Source organism: Euprymna scolopes, unplaced genomic scaffold, assembly GCF_053919585.1.
Source record: "Euprymna scolopes isolate OS-2025 unplaced genomic scaffold, ASM5391958v1 sca5, whole genome shotgun sequence".
Lineage (NCBI taxonomy): Eukaryota > Metazoa > Mollusca > Cephalopoda > Sepiida > Sepiolidae > Euprymna > Euprymna scolopes.
The window spans coordinates 54,527-75,719 of NW_027633546.1; the positions used below are offsets into that span (position 1 = coordinate 54,527).

Genomic DNA, 21,193 nt, shown 5'->3' on the forward strand with positions numbered 1-21,193 from the left:
TTCACGTTCTGCTACCAACCAAATAGAAATCAGAATTGCTCCATAAATATTAAACCTTTTCTGTAGCAATTTCGCATATTTTTTTTTCGTCTCGACACGGTAAGAATCTTTTTCTCTGTGGAACTGTCTAGTTAAAACCAGTCACCTCTCAGGATTAGTGTGGAAGAACGAACCATCGGAAACTGTTCTGTCTACTGCAAACCAGTTACCTCTAAGGATTAGTGTGGAACAACGAACCATCGGAACTGTTCTGTCTACTGCAAACCAGTTACCTCTAAGGATTAGTGTGGAACAACGAACCATCGGAACTGTTCTGTCTACTGCAAACCAGTCACATCTCAGGACAACGAACCATCGGAAACTGTTCTGAAACTAAACATGGCTTGTACTTCTAATTACATTGACTAATGTATACCTGTGTAAAAGTACCCTGGGATCCTTATTCGTTTCCATTGATTAATTCTATAGTACAATTTTTTTATTAAAAAAGAACAAAATAGAACTATATTTTGCTTTGTAAAAATATAGTTGAAGAAGACATAATATATATACATTAATACGACAGCGTTTGTGCTACTTTCTGTGTCACGCTTACATCCGGGTCGTTTAATTGTTATATACTTCCATTTCTTGTCATGAATAATTTTACCAAGAATTCTTCATAAGTTTTGGTTTCAGTTTCGATTATGACTGATAGCACTCCAGTAATTTTTTTATTAATAATTTTATCAAGAATTCTTCATAAGCTTTAGTTTCGGTTTCGATTATGGCTGAAGGAGCTTAAGTTACATATATATATATATATATATATATATATATATATATATATATATATATATATATCATAAGTTTTTATTTCGGTTTCGATTCAAGCTAATGCACCCAAATGCTATGAATATATGTATTTTTTATTTTTGAAATCGAAATTTTATAAAATATGAAAATCGATAGAACATTAACTCTATAATAATAGATAGAAAAACTGCAATATTTAAAATATCATATTTAAGCGTACTTGCCGGACCTTCGTGCTAGCTCAGATTACAGTTTTAACAAAAAAGCTAAAATAATATCAGAGAGTCTCCATTAACACTGAACATCTACAGAATGCTAACATCAATATATTACATATGAAAGTGTCCTCTGTGGAACTTCCACAGATCCCACTAGTGAAAAATCATATGCTAGTTAGAAGCGAATATCGATTTTACTGATAATATATCTATCTATAACATATTGAAGAATAGACCGCGTTTATTTCCATATAATATTTTGAAATTCACTCATGAGAATGGGGTTTTGTAGTGTGGCTTGATTTCCTTGTTTTTATATGTTTTGTTTTGTCGATCGTGATTTTTATTTTAAAGGGTTTTATTTTCTTGCAGATGATTATGGATATGAATATGATGATGGTGATTATGGAGTTACAGAGGATTGGGCATTTCAAAATGATGATGAAACTAAAGATGATGATGCCGTTACACATTATGATGATGCATTACCAGATAATGGTGGAGTTACATATGATGATGATGCAGTTAAACCTGATGATGATGGGGGTAAAGATGATGCATTACCAGATAATGGTGGAGTTACAGATGATGATGATGCAGTTAACCCTGATGATGATGGGGGTAAAGATGATGCATTACCAGATAATGGTGGAGTTACAGATGATGATGATGCAGTTAACCCTGATGATGATGGGGGTAAAGATGATGCATTACCAGATAATGGTGGGGTTACAGATGATGATGATGCAGTAAACCCCGATGATGATGGGGGTAAAGATGATGCATTACCAGATAATGGTGGGGTTACAGATGATGATGATGCAGTTAACCCCGATGCTGATGGGGGTAAAGATGATGCATTACCAGATAATGGTGGAGTTACAGATGATAAGGTACTTCCGGACGATGATGCTAAAGGTGGGGATGAAGTTGGTTTTTGCCAGCAGTCATACAAAACCATCGATGCGGCCATGAGAAGTAAGTGTTACATATTTTTTGTATAACTCTTAAGCTCCGATTCGAAAGTTTAGCGTGATTCTCACAATGTGAACGGAATTCTCGAGTGGACTATGAGCATTTGTTACATAATTCCCGGCAACTGTCGTCAGAAATAAATCTATAAGTGAGACTTACTGATCCTGTCGATCTGGGAGACGAGTCGGGAACGTGACTGTCTTAGAATGGGATATGGAAAAGCTATGTGTGAGAAACTAATCCAATTACTATGATATTAAACTCACCAAATGCAGGTACTTGGGCACCAATGTCTAAAAAAAAGTGTTGCATCTATGCTGTCGGAGACTTAATTGTTTAGGGTACAGTCCTGGGTCGAGATAAAGGGTAAAGAAAATATAAGTAGCTATTGTTACAAGTTTAGTCTAAGGCACATTGAGGCCAGGTTGTTTGATTTTAGTTTGGATTCTCTCATCAAGGAGAGTGTGTTTCGAATATAGACTCCAAGTCCGTGCAATTCTGCCTGATTCCTTACGGCAGAGTGGGAGATAATCAAGCATCTTAGAGTGGTTAGACGGGCGAGTGTAAGTTAATTTTTTTTAGAACTAAGATATCCGGGGACTTTGCTAAGAAATAATTTTCTACATTATCTAAATTAGTTATAAATCCACGGATATTTCTGACTGCGAACATCAAGGAAAAAGGCGATTTAGTTTTATTTGGATTTGTGCCTCGTTTGATTGTAGTTTTTGTTTAAGCTGTCATTTTAGTTAATGGTTTCAGTTTGAGGGCGAGTAGTGCTGGATAAATTGGATGTACATAAGTACCAAACAGGCAAAATGTAGACCATCTGCCAACTCTTCATCCACATGATTGTGGCCTTGGGAATGCTCATCGGAGATATGTGCAGGGCCCCTTTCATTGCCCACTACGACTATACTAATATAATAAAACAGCCGCTCCAATAGGATAGGTTCTAAACCAAGTATTCCTGCGCTCCCGCATGGTAATTTGGGTTAATTGAGTTCGCACTAAGTATATATATGTTTACTGAAAAGTTACACTCGTCAAAAGAATTAAAGTGCTTCCTTCAAGCTGTTAGGCTTAACATTCACAAACAATATGAATTTACACATGGACTCTCTCTACCGTGCTAAGAGATTACTCACACCTGAAAGTACCCTGTATCTTTACAAAGCAACTATTCGCATATGCATGGAGTATTGTTGTCACATCTGTGCTGGTGCATCTACCAGTAGCCTGTCGCTCTTAGATAAAGTTCAGAAAAGAGTCGTCAATCTAATAGGTTCCACACTGTCGGCCTAACTCCAATCACTGTCCCATCGCCGAAATGTGGCATTCCCGTGCCTGTTTTACAAGTGCTTCAATAAAAAATAAAAAAGGCTCGGACGAACTCAACATAGTAGAGCTCCCACGACATTAATGGCCCGAGAAGTAGTAAAATACCATCTTTTCACTGTTGATGACGTAAATAATTCGAGATGCTTCAAAGCTTTCTACTCAAACAGCTTCTTTCCTCAAACTCCTAGACTTTAGAATTACCTCCCGGGCCCATACTTCCGTGACTGTACTGACATGCAAAAGTTCAAGTGTAATGTGCCCAACTCCCTATAAAGTATTCCTGCAAATCTGATCCCAAATAGAATCCCCTATGAGTTAGTGCAGAGAAAGTATCGTTCTATTTTTTAAAATAGTATTTTCAAGTAAAATCCACGTTTTACTGTATCTTTTTTTATGAAATTGTAAGGTTAAAGTACAGAATACTTACAAAACACCCTTCTCTCTCCATGTTAAGATTGAGGTTCTAAATAATAACGTTATTATTTCAGCACGGTATCTATTCTGCATAAGTACTTAATTTTAAAAGATTTTAATTATTTTTCTGTTTTCAGTAAAAGAAGTAGATTTTGTGTTTGTTGACCAAGGAGAAGTTATTGACGGACAAAATGGAAAAAAGACGCCTGTCCAAACTCTTTTCCCCGGTGGTCCGGATTTGGTACAAGCCGCTGTATATTCAAAGAAAACCAGCAAAGCTTATTTATTTAAAGGTAAATGTATTTCTAATTAGTATCACATCTTCCAGGTGTGAATCTTATAAAATACGAAATACGGTTCGCACTGAAAGTTTTGTAACGTTTATAATTAAAATCAAAAAGTACATAGTATATCAAAATGTGGTCTGATATTTATTGCTTGTACGTATTGAAATGAGTTTGAATTATAAATGGAGGTACGAAAATATAGCTAAACATTTATTGATACTTTTTTTTTCATTTTCACACAAAACAAATGCCACTTTGATGTAGGGGTCTACTATCTGGGGCGTAAATTGCAAGGATGCTATGTAGGGAGTTGAGCAGCAAGATCTCTGTTTACATTACAATTGAACTTCAGCATAGTACAGTCAGGGAAACAGGGACCCGGACGGAAATTCCAAAGTCTTGCATTTTTGGAGAAGAAACTATTAGAGTAGAATATTTTCTGGCATCTGGGGATCTCTACTGTGTAGGGGTGGGATTTTGCTGTTGCCGGGTCTGTTAGGTGATATTTACGACGAGGTGCTACAAGAATTTGTAATTCGTCGGAGCATCCACCATTAAAATACTTGTGAAACAGGCAGAGGGATGCAAGATTTCGTCGATGGGACAAAAGCTGAAGCCAGCTAACAGTTCGGGACCTATAAGGTTGGCGACTCTCTTTTGAATTCTGTCCATGAGCGAGAGACTAGTAGTAGATGCACAAGCCCAAATATGATAACAATTCTCCATGCATGAGAGAAAAGTTTTATTGATCATACGTTCATATGTTGTCCATGTGTAATAGTCTGCGCATTCAAAGGGTTTTGCTTAATATTTCAGTTGTTTTACTTATTTGCTTTTCTTCTTCTTCTTCTTCTTGTTTTTGTTCTTCTTATTATTATTCTTCTTATAATTATTATTCAGATGAAAAAGTATGGGCGTATACGGTAAATTCCGCAGGGCAATTCACTTTGTCTGAAACTTCTCCAAAAGCTACCTCGAACGAAAAGAGCCACAGCCCCGAATGTGCAATTCAGTATTATGATGGCGGTGAACGCATTTTTCTTTACAAGGTTTGTACAATGTTACACACAAAAGCACGCACGCACACACACACACACACACACACACACACACAGATATATATATTAATAATAGCTTTGAACAAGATATCCGGAGACATACCGAGCTGGGAAATAAATAATTAATAAAGGGGAAAGCGTTAATAAAAACGATTTAAGAGTAAATTTATATATTTATAAATAGTGATTATAAAAAAAACTAAAATAAACCTCGAGACGTCTTTCAACCGATATATTGTCAAGAGAAAACATCGATTAAGAAAGTATATATATATATATATATACATATATATATACATACATATATATATATATATATATATATATATATATATATATATATATACAGTCCTGATCAAAACCACTTAAGAAAGTAAGCGTTTACGCATATTATCGAATTTTTAATCAAACAAATGGTTGAAACCATTGCTAAAAGGGAAAATTATTATGTTAAAAACTTCTTTCATGTATGTACATTAATCTTATTCTGAAAAGAAATATTCGTCAATAATTCTCCTTTGAAAATGATATTTCACCACTGACGCTTCTCGCCGTTTTATGTGATCTAATCATATCAGGTCTCCCAAGCTTCTTCCATGTACGTACATTAATAATGGAAATGTCAGACCTACCATCAAGCTGTAGTCTTACTTTCTTTTTAAACATTTTAACATATTTCTGGATATTTCGTTCTTCAGATTCAATTTTGTGAGTTTAATGGATGTCTTTTTTCTAAGAGATTTTTTCCTACAATGTGATGCCTCATGTCATTTCTGGTAGCATATGTCACATTGTTTAAATTTGTAGGGACACTCATTTTACCAATGTTTATCTTCAAACCTCCAACACTGTCCAGGTGGATCTTTTCCCTGTTTTTTTCCTCTGGTTATTTTTTTAAGTTAATTTTTTCGTCTGATGGATCATTTTAATGTGCGATACTCCGTTTTCCTCTATGTCACGACTGTCCTGCTTCAACTCAATAAGCCGTTCACAGTCTTCGGCTAAGCTTTGTAGTTTTTCATTCGGCTCGTTTTCAAGTTTATTTAAAACACGACGCCTGGTTTCAGCGTCTTTATTAAAAACCAGCCCTTGCACAAAAATTGTCTGTTTCATAACTAGCACAAAGAAAAATGTTAACTTGTTCGAACATAAACAAAATGATGTCATCAGATTACTTAAAAATACACGTATGAGTTTGTCAAGAATTGGGAGTCAGAGAGAGCAGACCTAGTTGGTAGGCAGAAGGAGCCATTACGGTCCTCAGACCATAATGGCTCCGAGTAGAGGAAAACATCGATAGTAAAAATCTAATGGGCAGTGTTACAGCTTTCCAATGAGGGAAACATCAAAAATAAAGCTGCTGAAAATAGCAACAAAACTTTATTTTCCGAGGATCCGTCAAATGAACATGAACCCAGATGGATAAGGTATTTTTTACACAGGCATCACCACATTATCAAGGCCAAGAGGCCACTCAAGGATAAGGGTTAAAGAGTGTACAGTAGAAATTGGACAATATACTAATCATTAGTAATGACAATTTGGTAAATTTGATAACTTATATGGAACGGCTCATCAAGAACTTATTTACGTTAGACTTGAAGACAACCATATTGTAGTCAGCCGGAAAGCAGGAAAACGGAAGACAATTCCACAGGCGTGCAGTTCTAAGAAAGAAGCTTTGTTCATGGAATCTACGTTTAGGTTTAGGCACAGATAAAGAGTGGGGGGAATTATTGATAGTGTTTACAGCTAGACGAGTGTTTCTTGTGAAAGTTTGGCGAGGGGGGACCATAGATTGAAGCTCAGTGGAACACTTTCCATGACAATAACGATACAACAGAGACAAACTCGCAACATCTCTTCTGTGAGATAGAGGTTGCAAGGAAGAGAAAAGGACATCTCCTACGAGGTTACGAAGTCTACTGTGAACTCTATCAAGGCAGGACCAGTCCTGGTATGTTTCTTTATTGACCGATGTGAACCCTAAGAGACTGTTATTTGTCCCTGTTTGTTATAATTGTTATAGACGATGAAATATATCGACACGTAAGCAATATATACTCGACAATGCTAAACAAGATTGAAATGTAGAGATGTAGGCGGTTTAATAATTTTACAAATATTGTTGTTTGCATTTTTGCAGGAGGGCCATTTTTACATATTCTATCCGAAAGATGAGGACGTCGATCAGAGGGATAAATACCCAGTAAATCAATACTTCCGTGGTATTCCCAGCAAAATAGACGCCGCAATTTCATCCGATGATGAAATAAACTTCATAGTGGACAAGCAGTAAGTAGTCGTGTGGTATAATTATGGATACTATCTTTGCCCATGTACAAGTTGATTTAATAGTTTATATATATATATATATATATATATATATATATATATATATATATACACACATATGTGTGTATATATATATATATATATATATATACATATATATACATATGGTAAGTTATAAAAACATATATGGCAATTAAACTACACAGAATATTCTGCATTTCATTCTCGTGAGATTGCGTCAGGCGTACGAGAATGAAACGCGAAATAGTCTGTGTAGTTTAATTTTTATAACTTACTACCTAGCTCTACATATGTATTGAGCACCGTTGAAGTAAATACTGAACATTTACGCATAAAATTATATTTTCGTATATTAATTTAGGTGATTAAATAAAGTAGTTGATCGACAATACACACAAGAATCCCGAGTTTCCTTCGAAGTAAACTTCTACGACTGCAATGCACTTGCTGTGCCGTTCAAACAACTCCTGGGATGCCCAATTGAAATCCTTTTGTGAAAGCGTGTCAATGGCCCTCGTCACGGACTCTTTTCTCATCTCAATTTTCTCATAATGACAGCCTATTTAAATAAAATTAAGTGTAGGTTCTCTACAAAGCAATGTAAGCTACAGTGTATTTTGGACTAAGATACTGTTCGGAGGCATGTGAAGCTTCCTCCAGCTATGGGTCCTAACCAGGAGCATGTAATCAATCGAACATGAGACGGGCCTTAAAGTAAATACCGGATTTTTGGGGCAGATTTGCAATTTAGTTGTATAATATCCTCAAACCAGGTAATCACTAAAAGGGACTTAAAAGTTGTTACCTGTATCGATCAAAATTGAAAACCACTGATTATATGTCAGCCTACATCACAGTAACATATACTGAGTGAGTTCCTAACAGTATTTTGTATAGTTTTTTAGTTTAAACTCATTTTCCCAAAATTTCCCCAAACTTAACGTGTTCGATACAGTCTGCCGCCATTTGTATTTTTCAAATATACCGATAAACACTGCATGTTTTTGAACTGATTAAACATTATACATTACATAAAAACACTACAATCTTATCCAGTTAGGTAGAACATTTACTTTTCTTGCCTTTGATAACATTTATTTGTTATATATTCATTTTTTGACAACTTCTTTGTATCTGTTAATACAAACCCTTTTCATTTAATGTAACGTTTAGTCAGCTCGAAAAACTGTTTATCGTTGTATTTGAAAGATACAAATGGTGGCGGACACTGTTAATTATGTTAAGTTTGAGAAAGTGAGTTAAAACTAAAAAACTATAAAAAATACTGTCACAAACCCACCGATTATGTCAGCCTATGTCATGGTAACGTATTCGGTGGGTTTTTGACACTGTATTGTATAGTTTTTAGTTTTCAACTTCATTTCCCAAACTTAACGTATTCAACAGTTTGCAACCATTTCTGTTTTTCCAGCCGATTAAACATTTTACCTTACATAAAAACACTAAACAACTATCCAGTTAGGTAGAAATGTAACTTACCTTACCTTTGCTTTCATTTGTTTTTGGACAACTTTTTCGAATCTGTGTATAGTAACCCCCCCATCACTCAAATATTAATTACTAACTCACATTTTTGTATACAGAAAAAAAAATTTAGCGTTTCAACGTTAGCTTTATCCACTGATTGTTGGTCGAGCCCAAGCAATGATTGACGGTAATCCTGAGGATCAGGATCCAATTCTGCAAGAGTACCATTTTTTTCATATTTTTCTTTTTTTTTAGAGTGGATTGCTGTACTAAGAATATAAGAAACATGCATTTTCTCTTTTTATTAGAATTTTCCATTACACCAAATTTAGCCAGAGCAACGCGTGGCAGGGTACAGTTATATTTATTTATATTTATATTTATATATTCATATATATATATATATATATATATATATATATATATATATATATAGTGAATGAATAACCAAAGTCTATATTCCAAAGTTCATGATGTTGAGAATCTTATAATGTATTCCTTTAATTCAGTTGACATTTACAATACTTGAAAGTATGTTTCATAGCGCAAAATCAATCAGCTTATTATATTAATCAATGAATCTATTTTGCCCTTAACTCATCAGAAAAATAGCAACAATCAACCTATCAAAAGGAAATAAAGTTTTTACATGATTAAAATCCGAAAATTGTAAGAGAAGCTACCAATACCTTATATTATGTTTCCATTACGCCATTTTGAATTTCGATTTATACGGTAGTTACAGCTTCTGAAAAAAAAGAAATAAATTATAAGATGGTCACCCTCATGAACTTTGGAATATAGACTTTTGTCGTTTATTTATCTATATAGGAAGCCCGGGTGGAGATAGGTGTAAAAAAAAAACGGTAGTAGCGGGATGGATCAATACAACAGAAGGCAGCCCAGGTGGAGATAGGTGTAAAAATTAAGACACTTTCGAAGAACGTTATGCAATAAATTTCTTATTTAAACTTGGTAAAAAAAATGCCACAGAAACGTACGGAATGCTTCAGACTGCTTTTGGACCATCTTTTATGAATCGAGCATCAGTTTTTGAGTGGCATAAGAGAGTCAAAGAGGACAGGGAGTCTGCGATGGATGATGAGAGGAGATGGAAGAGTAAAGAAGTTAGAACATTAGAGTTGATTGGCCAAATAAAGAATTTCATGGATACGGCCGTCGTGTGTCTATAGAGACAATACGTGCACAGTTTGATATCAGTGTGGGAACTGTACACACAATTATTTGCGGGAAACTGAAGATGCGGAAGATTTGCGCGAAATTTCTCAGAAGGATGTTCAGAAAGAAAGACGTTGCCATGACAGCAGGAAGATGGCTGAGTTGATCAATTCAGATTATCACCCTCCCTATAGTCCAGACCTTGAACCGTGTTGCTTTTGGTTATTCCCTAAGCTCAAGGAAACTTTAAAGGCTGTCATTATGAGACAATTGAGGAGATGAGAGTGGTTGTGAGGAGGGTGATTGACATGCTCACACAAGAGGACTTCCATTGAGCCGTGCAGACGTTATTAGAACGGTACAATAACTTCGTTGCAACCGGGGGAGATTACTTCGAAGGGGACTAGAGTTTAATGCATGCACTATCAATAAAAGTTCACATACGAAAAAAGTCTAGAAACTTATTGAAAACATCTCGTATAGTTACACGTTTGTAATGAAAACATTGTTTCAGATTTATAATTGTAGATATTTTCCCTTTGTTGCAGGGCGTTCAAAATGCCAATCCACACGCGTACTGTAAGCAAGGAAGGAAAACCAGTGGAGTCGGTTTTCAACAAATGCAAAGCTTGATGGAATTTTAATTTTAAACAAGATGGTTCCGTGAATAAATGAGTTTAAATAAAATAAAACTTTAGTTTAATTTTATTTGATTTTGTGTCATTGATTTTTTTTTAAATTTATTTTGTTGTAGAAATTCTTTGAAATTGTTAACTGCTTTATTATTTTTGTGTGTTACAAACAGTAAAAAAGTCAATATCTTAATATTTCATCCAAATGAAGAGAGCTTGATAAGGATACCTTAAACGGGCCTTATTATCGGGCTTGAAACCGACGGTACCAATGATCTGTCTCAACTAACAACTTTCTGTACACAAAATATAAATACGCTCTTACATTTTGGATTTTCCTTTTAATTGAGCACTCTGCTGGAATTCTTTTTCCAAAAAAAACTAATCATATATATATATATATATATATATATATATATATATATATATATATATATATATATATATATATATTAGTGTTGTACCGATTAATCGGAATTGGGGATCGGAAAAATCGGTAGTTTTCGGGGTATCGGTATCGGAATCGGAAAAATTTGTGCCTGTTTGTTCCGATTCCAAAACCGATACTTTATAATTTTTCATTGCTGATACCGTTGATAAATATTTATTCCTTTTAAACTATTAGTAAAACTAACCTCTATAGATCATGATAACATTAAAAGATCTAAATATATTTTATCTGTGTAAAATAAACAAAATAAAATTCGCTAGATAACCTTTAGAAGAATGCAGTTTATTTGCAAGGTATTGAAAAATTGTTTAAATTTAAAGAAATATTTTGTCAATAAAAATAATATCAAACATTATTGCTAATTAAATCAAAAGTAGAATATAATAGTGTTGGATTTTGTCCGGTTAGGTTTTTGTCCGCTCCCTTACTCGGCATTTGCAAATATGACAAGGAATGGCGAAAAAAAGCAATTGATTTTGTTTTGTATTTTTGTAGGGGAATCGATTTCAACTTTCACTTCATTTTTTATTGTTTTAAGCAAATGTTTTAGAGGTCACTTGTCCATCCCCATATCAAACAGTTTAAAACGGTCGTGTATTTTTTCGCACCTAGTTGCCAAATGATTACAGGCCGCTTCCCAGGGAGTTCACAGAAAAATTCAAACGTCTGGGCGAGTTTTATTTTATTTTCCTGGAGCCACTTTGTCTGACACCAGCTGTTTTTTTATGGTATCATTCTCGGGGTTTCACAAACGTTAATATACACATGATTATATCACAATGAATTTATCAAAGTCTGGATAAAATAGATAAAGAGAAAACATTTAGAAAATTTTCAAATTGAAACAGAAATTATATCTACATTTAAAAATACCCCCCACCCACATTGAAATTCTACTTTTGAGCGATATCTGTGAACCCACTAAAAACAAAAGTATTTAAGAATTTAGGATGGAGAGTTAGTAGCCCATATAAATTAATCTCTAATTAAATATGTATAAATTTTTAAAGAATCGGAATCGGGAATCGGATCGGAATCGGAAATTTTGAAAGGAATCGGTAATTGTATCGGAATCGGGAAAAATTTTGGAACATACACACACACACACACACACACACACACATATATATATATATATATATATATATATATATATATATATATAATTGTATAAAATCAACATTAGGTTCTCTACAGTGCAATGTAGACTCAAATGTATTGAGGACTATGTAACTGCGGGGAAGATTGAAAATGGACGACTTTACCTATTTCGGTGAGAATAAAATATAGGCGAAGAAGCATTGATTGATCCTCATCCAATCCCAGGTAACGTCAGGTCTCCCTGCTATGTTTACAGTAAGCCAGTAAATGGTAGTGAAAAAAGACCTCTCTTGAACGTTCAACAAGAACATCCAAGAAGGGAAGAGTGTTATCTGTCTCACTTTCAATGTGTCTTTAGTGTCCATTAACGAAAAGTCGAAATCGTAATTTCTAGTAACGCAATCACTGTAGATGGACATTTAATAATAGTTCTGCTTTTCTAAATATTTAAATTCGCTTGACATGCGTATGAACTGTTAAAAAATTAAAAATTAAAAATAAACTAAGATGAATTTACAAAATTTATAACGATGTTTTTTAATTTTGACTCATTTTTGACCCCTTAAAAACTTTTTTAACCAGCTAAATACGCATAAAGGAACGATTCATAATAAACCCAATAATAATGATATAGTAATGATTTAAAAAGTAAAAAGAAAAATTCTCGTCCACCAACACCGAGAATAGAAACCAAAACGTTTACTTTTTTCTGACAGTGGTTTCAGTTAGACGGGTGTTTTTCGTGAAAGATTGACGAGGATTGGAGCTCAGACGAGCACTTGTTATGGAAGCGGATTAAGGACTATCCACTCATCTAGTGTTTCCTTTTCAGATTAAATATGTTTTTACCTCTTTTTCAAAGTGTTTTTAACATGTTTTATTAACTGTTTGCATGGAATAAGATTTTTTTTTTTGTTTTATGTGTATTCCTTGTTGAATAATAAAAATTTTGTAAAACATTACTCATAGGTTTTTAAATTTTTTTTTTTTAATTTCGATAAATTTTCTGTATCAATTCTTAAAATCTTATATATATACCGTCTAGCTGAATCCACTGTGAAGAATTCCCCCCCCCACTCTTTATCTGTGCCTAAATCAAAACGTGGATTCCATGAACAAAGCTTCTTTCTTAGAACTGCACGCCTGTGGAACTCTGTTCCGTCTGCCTGCTACCCACATAACTACAACTTGGATGTCTTCAAGTCCAACGTTAACAAATTCCTAATGAACCGCCACCTTAAGTAAACACTTCATCAAATCTCCACACTAACGTAATGTACTTTCAATAACCCTTATCCCTGAGTTGCTTCCGGGCCTTGATAAGGGGTGACCACTGCGTAAAAAAAATACTAGCCTGGGTACCCGGCGTTGGCTGGGTTGACATGAAGTTCCGTTTGGAACACACCTGCTATACTAATCACTTTCATCATGGGCAACGTGGATATCCCCACAACAATTCCCAAAAATAAAACATCGCCCCAAAAAGGTATTTTTGATATTTCGGCAGAAGGAGTACAAAGAGAATAAACTCTTCTCCGGATATTGAGCACTGGAAAGACCCCCCCCCTCCAAAAAAAATAATTAAAAATAAATAATTACAACTTTCGTTTCAATAAAAATAGCAGCAAAGGCCCGTGCGATCGCAAAAAAAAAACAACTTGCCAAGTAGGCAGAACCCATAAAAAAATGAATTCCAAAAACAATTAAATGAAATTTTTCGTCATTGTAATGCCCCTCCCCAAAGTGGGGGCTCATTTTGTTTATGAAATTGTTAGATAAAAGTACAGGGTTGTCTCATAAAAATGAATTAGATTTATCGTTATTTTATGTTTTAAATTCCCGTCTCCCTCACCCCTCCCACAAAAAAAGCAAATTGTATTTGTAATATTTTGCCCTTCCCCTCTTGAAAAGATGCTAGGGTTGGCATGTCTCATTGAGCGCTTGATAGCCAATATGTGAGTGCGCATTTTACGTTAAATTAATATGGAAAAATGATCCCCGACCCTAAAATATTAAATAAAAAGATTCCCGAGGTGGAACACAAATAAAAAGATTCCCGAGTCAGAACACAAATAAAAAAGATTCCCGAGTGTGAACACAAATAAAGATTCCCGAGTCAGAATGCACATAAAAAGATTCCCGAGTCTCATCACAAATAAAAAGATTCCCGAGTCTGAACACAACTTCCAAGGTTCCGGAGCCGGAAAACAAATAAAAAGACTCCTGAGTCAAGGTAGGGGCTATATTTTAGAACGCAAATAAAAAGATTCCGAGTCGGAACACAACTTATTAGATTCCCGAGTCTTAACACAAATAAAACTATTCCGGAGCCGGAAAACAGATATAAAGACTCCCGAGTCAGAACACGAATAAAAAAGACTTTTCGGTACGGGCTTTATTTTAGATAGTTTCACATTAGATTCAGTTTTTATGTTTTATTAAATTTCCTATTTGTTGACTATTCTTCCGTTTTGTTCTATTGAATTCGAAATATTCGCCGTGGCATTTCCACGGGTCTCGATTATTTCGTTTTATTAATCTTAAGTTTCATTGAATAAAAAGTTCAAATACAACTTTGCCGAGCCATTTGTAATCTATTTCATTTAACTTCCGTTCGACCCCGCACCCTGGCTCGTGCAGAGGACTCGACTCTTCCTCCCTTTCCTTTCCCCACCTCCTCTCTTTCCCTCTTCTATCGATTCTTTCTTTCTTCTTCCTGCTCGGTGACAAAACAGGGAACAACTTGTCGGCACGTGAAAGATTTAAGTTGTCCGTTGAAATAGACTTTTCGCCGCTAGACCACGAATTAAAAAGAATTACTTCAACCGACGTCGTTAAAGTTAAACATATTTTTTAATCTCTAAGTTTTTATTTCAGCAAATAACAAATATATATATTTTTAAAGGTTATAAACGATATAAATATATTTAATCATTTCCAAACAATAATCAAAAGCTCTGTCATTTTACTGCAGTTACACAGTATTATCATTGTTTTAAACCAAGTAGAATTGGGGCGTTAACGTTTATATCGATGTCGATTACTTGGTTGTAAATTCGATAACTGGCTGTGATAAGTTTAGTCTAGTCACACAAAAGAAGTGTGACACAGCGGAACACTCCGTAAGACTTTCGACTGTCGAATTAGCTGGTTGTAAATTCAATGACTGGCTCTGATATGTTTTAGTCCAGTCAACCTTAAGAACTGTGATACAGCGAAACAGTCCGTCTGTGGACAATTAGCGATACTAGCTTAACTCAGTAAAAGTGTTGGATTTAATTACCTGATTGTAAATTCGATGACTCGCTCTGACAAGTTTTAGTCTATTCAAACTTAAGAACTGTTATACAGCAAAACAGTCCGTCTGTGGACGATTAGCGATAATAGCATGACTCAGAAGAAATGCCAGATGTTGATTAGCTGGTTGTCAATTCGATTACTGATTCTGACAAGTGTTAGTCTAGTCACACTTAAGACCTGTGATACAGCGGAACAGTCCGTCTGTGGAAAATTAGTTATAATAGCATGACTCAGTAAAAGTGTTAACTGTCGATTAGCTGGTTATCAATTCGATAACTGGCTCTGATTAATTTAGTTTAGTCACAATTCAGAAATTTGATACAGCGAAACAGTTCGTCTGTGGACAATTAGCTCTTATCGCATGTCTCAATAAATTAGCTGGTTGTAAATTGGATAACTGGCTATGATGAGTTTTAGTCTAGTCACAATTAAGAACTATAATACAGCGGAACAGTACGATTCCCGAGTGTGAACACAAATAAAAAGATTCCCAAGTGTGAACTAAAAATAAAAAGATTCCCGAGTCAGAACAGAAATTAAAAGATTCCCGAGTGTGAACAGAAATAAATATATTCCCGAGCCGGAGCACAACTAAAAAGATTCCCGAGTCAGAACACGAATAAAAAAGACGATTCGGTTGGGGCTATATTTTAGATAGTTTCACATTAGATTCAGTTTTTATGTTTTATTACATTTCCTATTTGTTGACTATTCTTCCGTTTTTTTTCTATTAAATGCGAAATATTCGCCGTGGGATTTAGTCTAGTCACACTTAAGAACTGTGATACAGCGAAACAGTCCGTCTGTGGACAATTAGTGATACTAGCTTTACTCAGTAAAAGTGTTGGATTTAATTACCTGGTTGTAAATTCGATGACTCGCTCTGACAAGTTTTAGTCTATTCAAACTTAAGAACTGTGATTCAGCAGAACAGTCCGTCTGTGGACGATTAGTGATAATAGCATGACTCAGTAAAAGTGCCAGATGTCGATTAGCTGGTTGTCAATTTGATTACTGATTCTGACAAGTGTTAGTCTAGTAACACTTAAGAACCGTAATAGAGCGGACCAGTCCGTCTGTGAACAATTAGCGATAATAGCATGACTCAGTAAAAGTGTCGACTGTCGATTAGCTGGTTATCAATTCGATAACTGGCTCTGATTAATTTAGTTTAGTCACACTTCAGAACTGTGATACAGTGGAACAGTTCGTCTGTGGACAATTAGTGCTTATCGCATGTCTCAATAAATGTGTCGGCTGTCCATTAGCTGGTTGTAAATTGGATAACTGGCTATGATAAGTTTTAGTCTAGTCACACTTAAGAACTGTAATACAGCGGAACAGTCTGTCTGTTGAAAATGAAATGGAGAAGCCAATAATTATGATTCCTTTGTGCTCGTACACTAAAAGCGCCTTTCACCCTTGATGATAATAATTGTTGTTCTTAGTATTGTTATTCTTACTGGCTTCCATTTCTGTTGAAAACAGAAATCCATTCCAAACCAAACTTGTGAAGGCTGACCTTCTCCAAAGAAACAAGAACGCCGACACCCGACAATTTGTCGCCACTCAGATCTTCGCACTAGTACGTTAATAAGATTATTCTTCATGTATATATCTGAACGGGATCAAAATGGCGAATCTCAATTTGAGTGGAAAGTCAAGTTAGACACGAGAACAATTTATATAAATTATAACAGTTGATTTAATCTATTAAATGTAAAAACTTTGCACAACTTTCAATACATAAAGTCGTGCTAAAGTTTTTATAAACATTTTTCGAGTTATTTAATGTCAGGTGCAATCCGGCCATTTACTTTGCATTGTTTTATGGCATATCACCCCATTTTTGTGTTTCAAAATGGAGTACAAGATTCTCGAGTCAGAACAAATAAAAAGATTTCCGAGTTTGAACACGAATTAAAAAAAATCCCTTAATCAGAACACGAATAAAAAGGCTATAAAGGTGAAAAAATAAAAAGATTTCTGTATCAGAACACAAATAAAATGATTCCCGAGTAAAAACATGAATAAAATATTCCTGAATCAGTGTATGAATAAAAAGATACCCGAGTTAGAAAATTAATAAAAAAGACTCCAGGGTAAAAACACGGATAAAAACATTCCTTAATTAGGATATGAATATAAAGATTCCAGATTAAAACCACGAATAAAAACATTCCTGAATCAGAACAAGAATAAAAGGTTTTCCAAGTCTTACACGAATAAAATGATTCCAGGGTAAAACAACGAATTAGGAAAATTCCCGAATCAGAACACGAATAAAAAGGTTCCAAGGTAAAACCATGCATAAAAAAGTTCCTGAATTTGTATATGAAAAAATAGATTCCAGACTAAGAACATGAATAAAAGATTTCAGAACACGAATAAAAAATTTCCGACTCAAATATGAATAAAAACATCCCCGATTCACAACAATAATAAAAATATTCCCGAGTCAGTGAAAGAATAAAAATGATTCCCGACTCAAATATGAATAAAAAGATTCCCGAGTCGGAACACAAATAAAAAGATTCCCGAGTCAAAAGACACACAAAAAGATTCCCGAGTCAGAACACAAATATAAAGATTCTTGAGTCGGAACACAAATAAAAAGAGTGCCGAGTAATAACAGAAATAAAAAGATTCCCGAGTCTGAACACAAATAAAAAGGTTCCCGAGTTGGACACAAATAAAAAGATTCCTGAGTCGGAACACAAATAAAAAGATTCCCGAGTCTGAACACATATTAAAAGATTCCTAAGTCAGAAAACAAATTAAAAGGTTCCCGAGTCGGAACACAAATAAAAAGATTCCCGAGTCAGAACACAAATAAAAAGATTCCCGAGTCAGAACACAAATAAAAAGATTCCCGAGTCGGAACACAAATAAAAAGATTCCCGAGTCAGAACACAAATAAAAAGATTCCCGAGTAGGAACACAAATAAAAAGATTCCCGAGTCGGAACACAAATAAAAAGATTCCCGAGTGTGAACACAAATGAAAAGATTCCCGAGTCAGAACACAAATAAAAAGATTCCCGAGTCAGAACACAAATAAAAAGATTCCCGAGTCAGAACACAAATAAAAAGATTCCCGAGTCGGAACACAAATAAAAAGATTCCCGAGTCAGAACACAAATAAAAAGATTCCCGAGTCGGAACACAAATAAAAAGATTCCCGAGTCAGAACACAAATAAAAAGATTCCCGAGTGTGAACACAAATGAAAAGATTCCCGAGTGTGAACACAAATGAAAAGATTCCCGAGTGTGAACACAAATGAAAAGATTCCCGAGTGTGAACACAAATAAAAAGATTCCCGTGTCGGAACACAAATAAAAAGATTCCCGAGTAGGAACACAAATAAAAAGATTCCCGAGTAGGAACACAAATAAAAAGATTCCCGAGTCAGAACACAAATAAAAAGATTCCCGAGTAGGAACACAAATAAAAAGATTCCCGAGTGTGAACACAAATAAAAAGATTCCCGAGTGTGAACACAAATGAAAAGATTCCCGAGTGTGAACACAAATAAAAAGATTCCCGAGTAGGAACACAAATAAAAAGATTCCCGTGTCGGAACACAAATAAAAAGATTCCCGAGTCGGAACACAAATAAAAAGATTCCCGAGTCGGAACACAAATAAAAAGATTCCCGAGTGTGAACACAAATAAAAAGAACCCCGAGTCTTAACATAAATAAAAAGATTCCCGAGTCAGAACACAAATTTCCCGAGGTTCCCGAGTCAGAACACAAATGAAAAGATTCCCGAGTCGGAACACAAATGAAAAGATTCCCGAGTCGGAACACAAATGAAAAGATTCCCGAGTCGGAACGCAAATAAAAAGATTCCGAGTCGGAACACAACTTATTAGATTCCCGAGTCTTAACACAAATAAAACTATTCCGGAGCCGGAAAACAGATATAAAGATTCCCGAGTCAGAACACGAATAAAAAAGACGATTCGGTACGGGCTTTATTTTAGATAGTTTCACATTAGATTCAGTTTTTATGATATGTTTTATTAAATTTCCTATTTGTTGACTATTCTTCCGTTTTATTCTATTGAATTCGAAATATTCGCCGTGGCATTTCCACGGGTCTCGATTATTTCGTCTTAGGTTTCATAGAATAAAAAGTTCAGATACAACTTTGCCGAGCCATTTGTAATCTATTTCATTTAACTTCCGTTCGACCCCGCACCCTGGCACGTGCAGAGGATTCGACTCTTCCTCCCTTTCCTTTCCCCACCTCCTCTCTTTCTCTCTTCAATCGATTCTTTCTTTCTTCTTCCTGCTCGGTGACAAGACAGTGAACAACTTGTCGGCACGTGAAAGATTCAAGTTGTCCGTTGAAATAGACTTTTCGCCGCTCAACCACGAATTAAAAAGAATTACTTCAACCGACGTCGTTAAAGTTAAACATATTTTGTAGTTTTTTATTTCAGCGAGCTTATAACAAATATATATTTTTAAAGGTTATAAACGGTATAAATATATTTAATCGTTTCCAAACAATAATCAAAAGCTATGTCATTTTACTGCAGTTACACAGTATTATCATTGTTTTAAAGCAAGTAGAATGGGGGCATTAACGTTTATATCGATGTCGATTAGCTGGTTGTAAATTCGATAACTGGCTGTGATAAGTTTAGTCTAGTCACACATAAGAAGTGTGATACAGCGGAACACTCCCTAAGAGTTTCGACTGTCGAATTAGCTGGTTGTAAATTCAATGACTGGCTCTGATAGGTTTTAGTCTAGTCACACTTAAAAGCTGTGATACAGCGAAACAGTCCGTCTGTGGAAAATTAGCGATAATAGCATGACTCAGTAAAAGTGTTAGATTTAATTACCTGATTGTAAATTCGATGATACGCTCTGACAAGTTTTAGTCTAGTCAAACTTAAAAACCGTTATACAGCGGAACAGTCCGTCTGTGGACAATTAGAGATAATAGCATGACTCAGTAAAAGTGTTAACTGTCGATTAGCTGGTTATCAATTCGATAACTGGCTCTGATTAATTTAGTCTAGTCACACTTCAGAACTGTGATACAGTGGAACAGTTCGTCTGTGGACAATTAGTGCTTATCGCATGTCTCAATAAATGTGTCGGCTGTCCATTAGCTGGTTGTAAATTGGATAACTGGCTATGATAAGTTTTAATCTAGTCACACTTAAGAACTGTAATACAGCGGAACAGTCTGTCTGTTGAAAATGAAATGGAGAAGCCAATAATTATGATTCCTTTGTGCTCGTACACTAAAAGCGCCTTTCACCCTTGATGATAATAATTGTTGTTCTTAGTATTGTTATTCTTACTGGCTTCCATTTCTGTTGAAAACAGAAATCCATTCCAAACCAAACTTGTGAAGGCTGACCTTCTCCAAAGAAACAAGAACGCCGACACCCGACAATTTGTCGCCACTCTGATCTTCGCACTAGTCCGTTAATAAAATTATTCTTCATGTATATATCTGAACGGGATCAAAATGGCGAATCTCAATTTGAGTGGAAAGTCAAGTTAGACACGAGAACAATTTATATAAATTATAACAGTTGATTTAATCTATTAAATGTAAAAACTTTACACAACTTTAAATACATACAGTCGTGCTAAAGTTTTTATTAACA

At 35.0% G+C, this 21,193-nt stretch overlaps 1 protein-coding gene across 1 annotated transcript; it reads left to right on the forward strand.

The window, feature by feature from the left end:
* The first annotated feature begins 1,315 nt into the window (after positions 1-1,315).
* Positions 1,316-10,741, forward strand: LOC145274892 (uncharacterized). Its single transcript, XM_080127503.1, has 5 exons — positions 1,316-1,991; positions 3,881-4,036; positions 4,931-5,079; positions 7,235-7,383; positions 10,620-10,741. Exons 1-5 carry the CDS (start codon positions 1,331-1,333, stop codon positions 10,702-10,704), a joined length of 1,200 nt encoding a protein of 399 aa, XP_079983629.1. The 5' UTR covers positions 1,316-1,330; the 3' UTR covers positions 10,705-10,741.
* Positions 10,742-21,193: the final 10,452 nt, after the last annotated feature.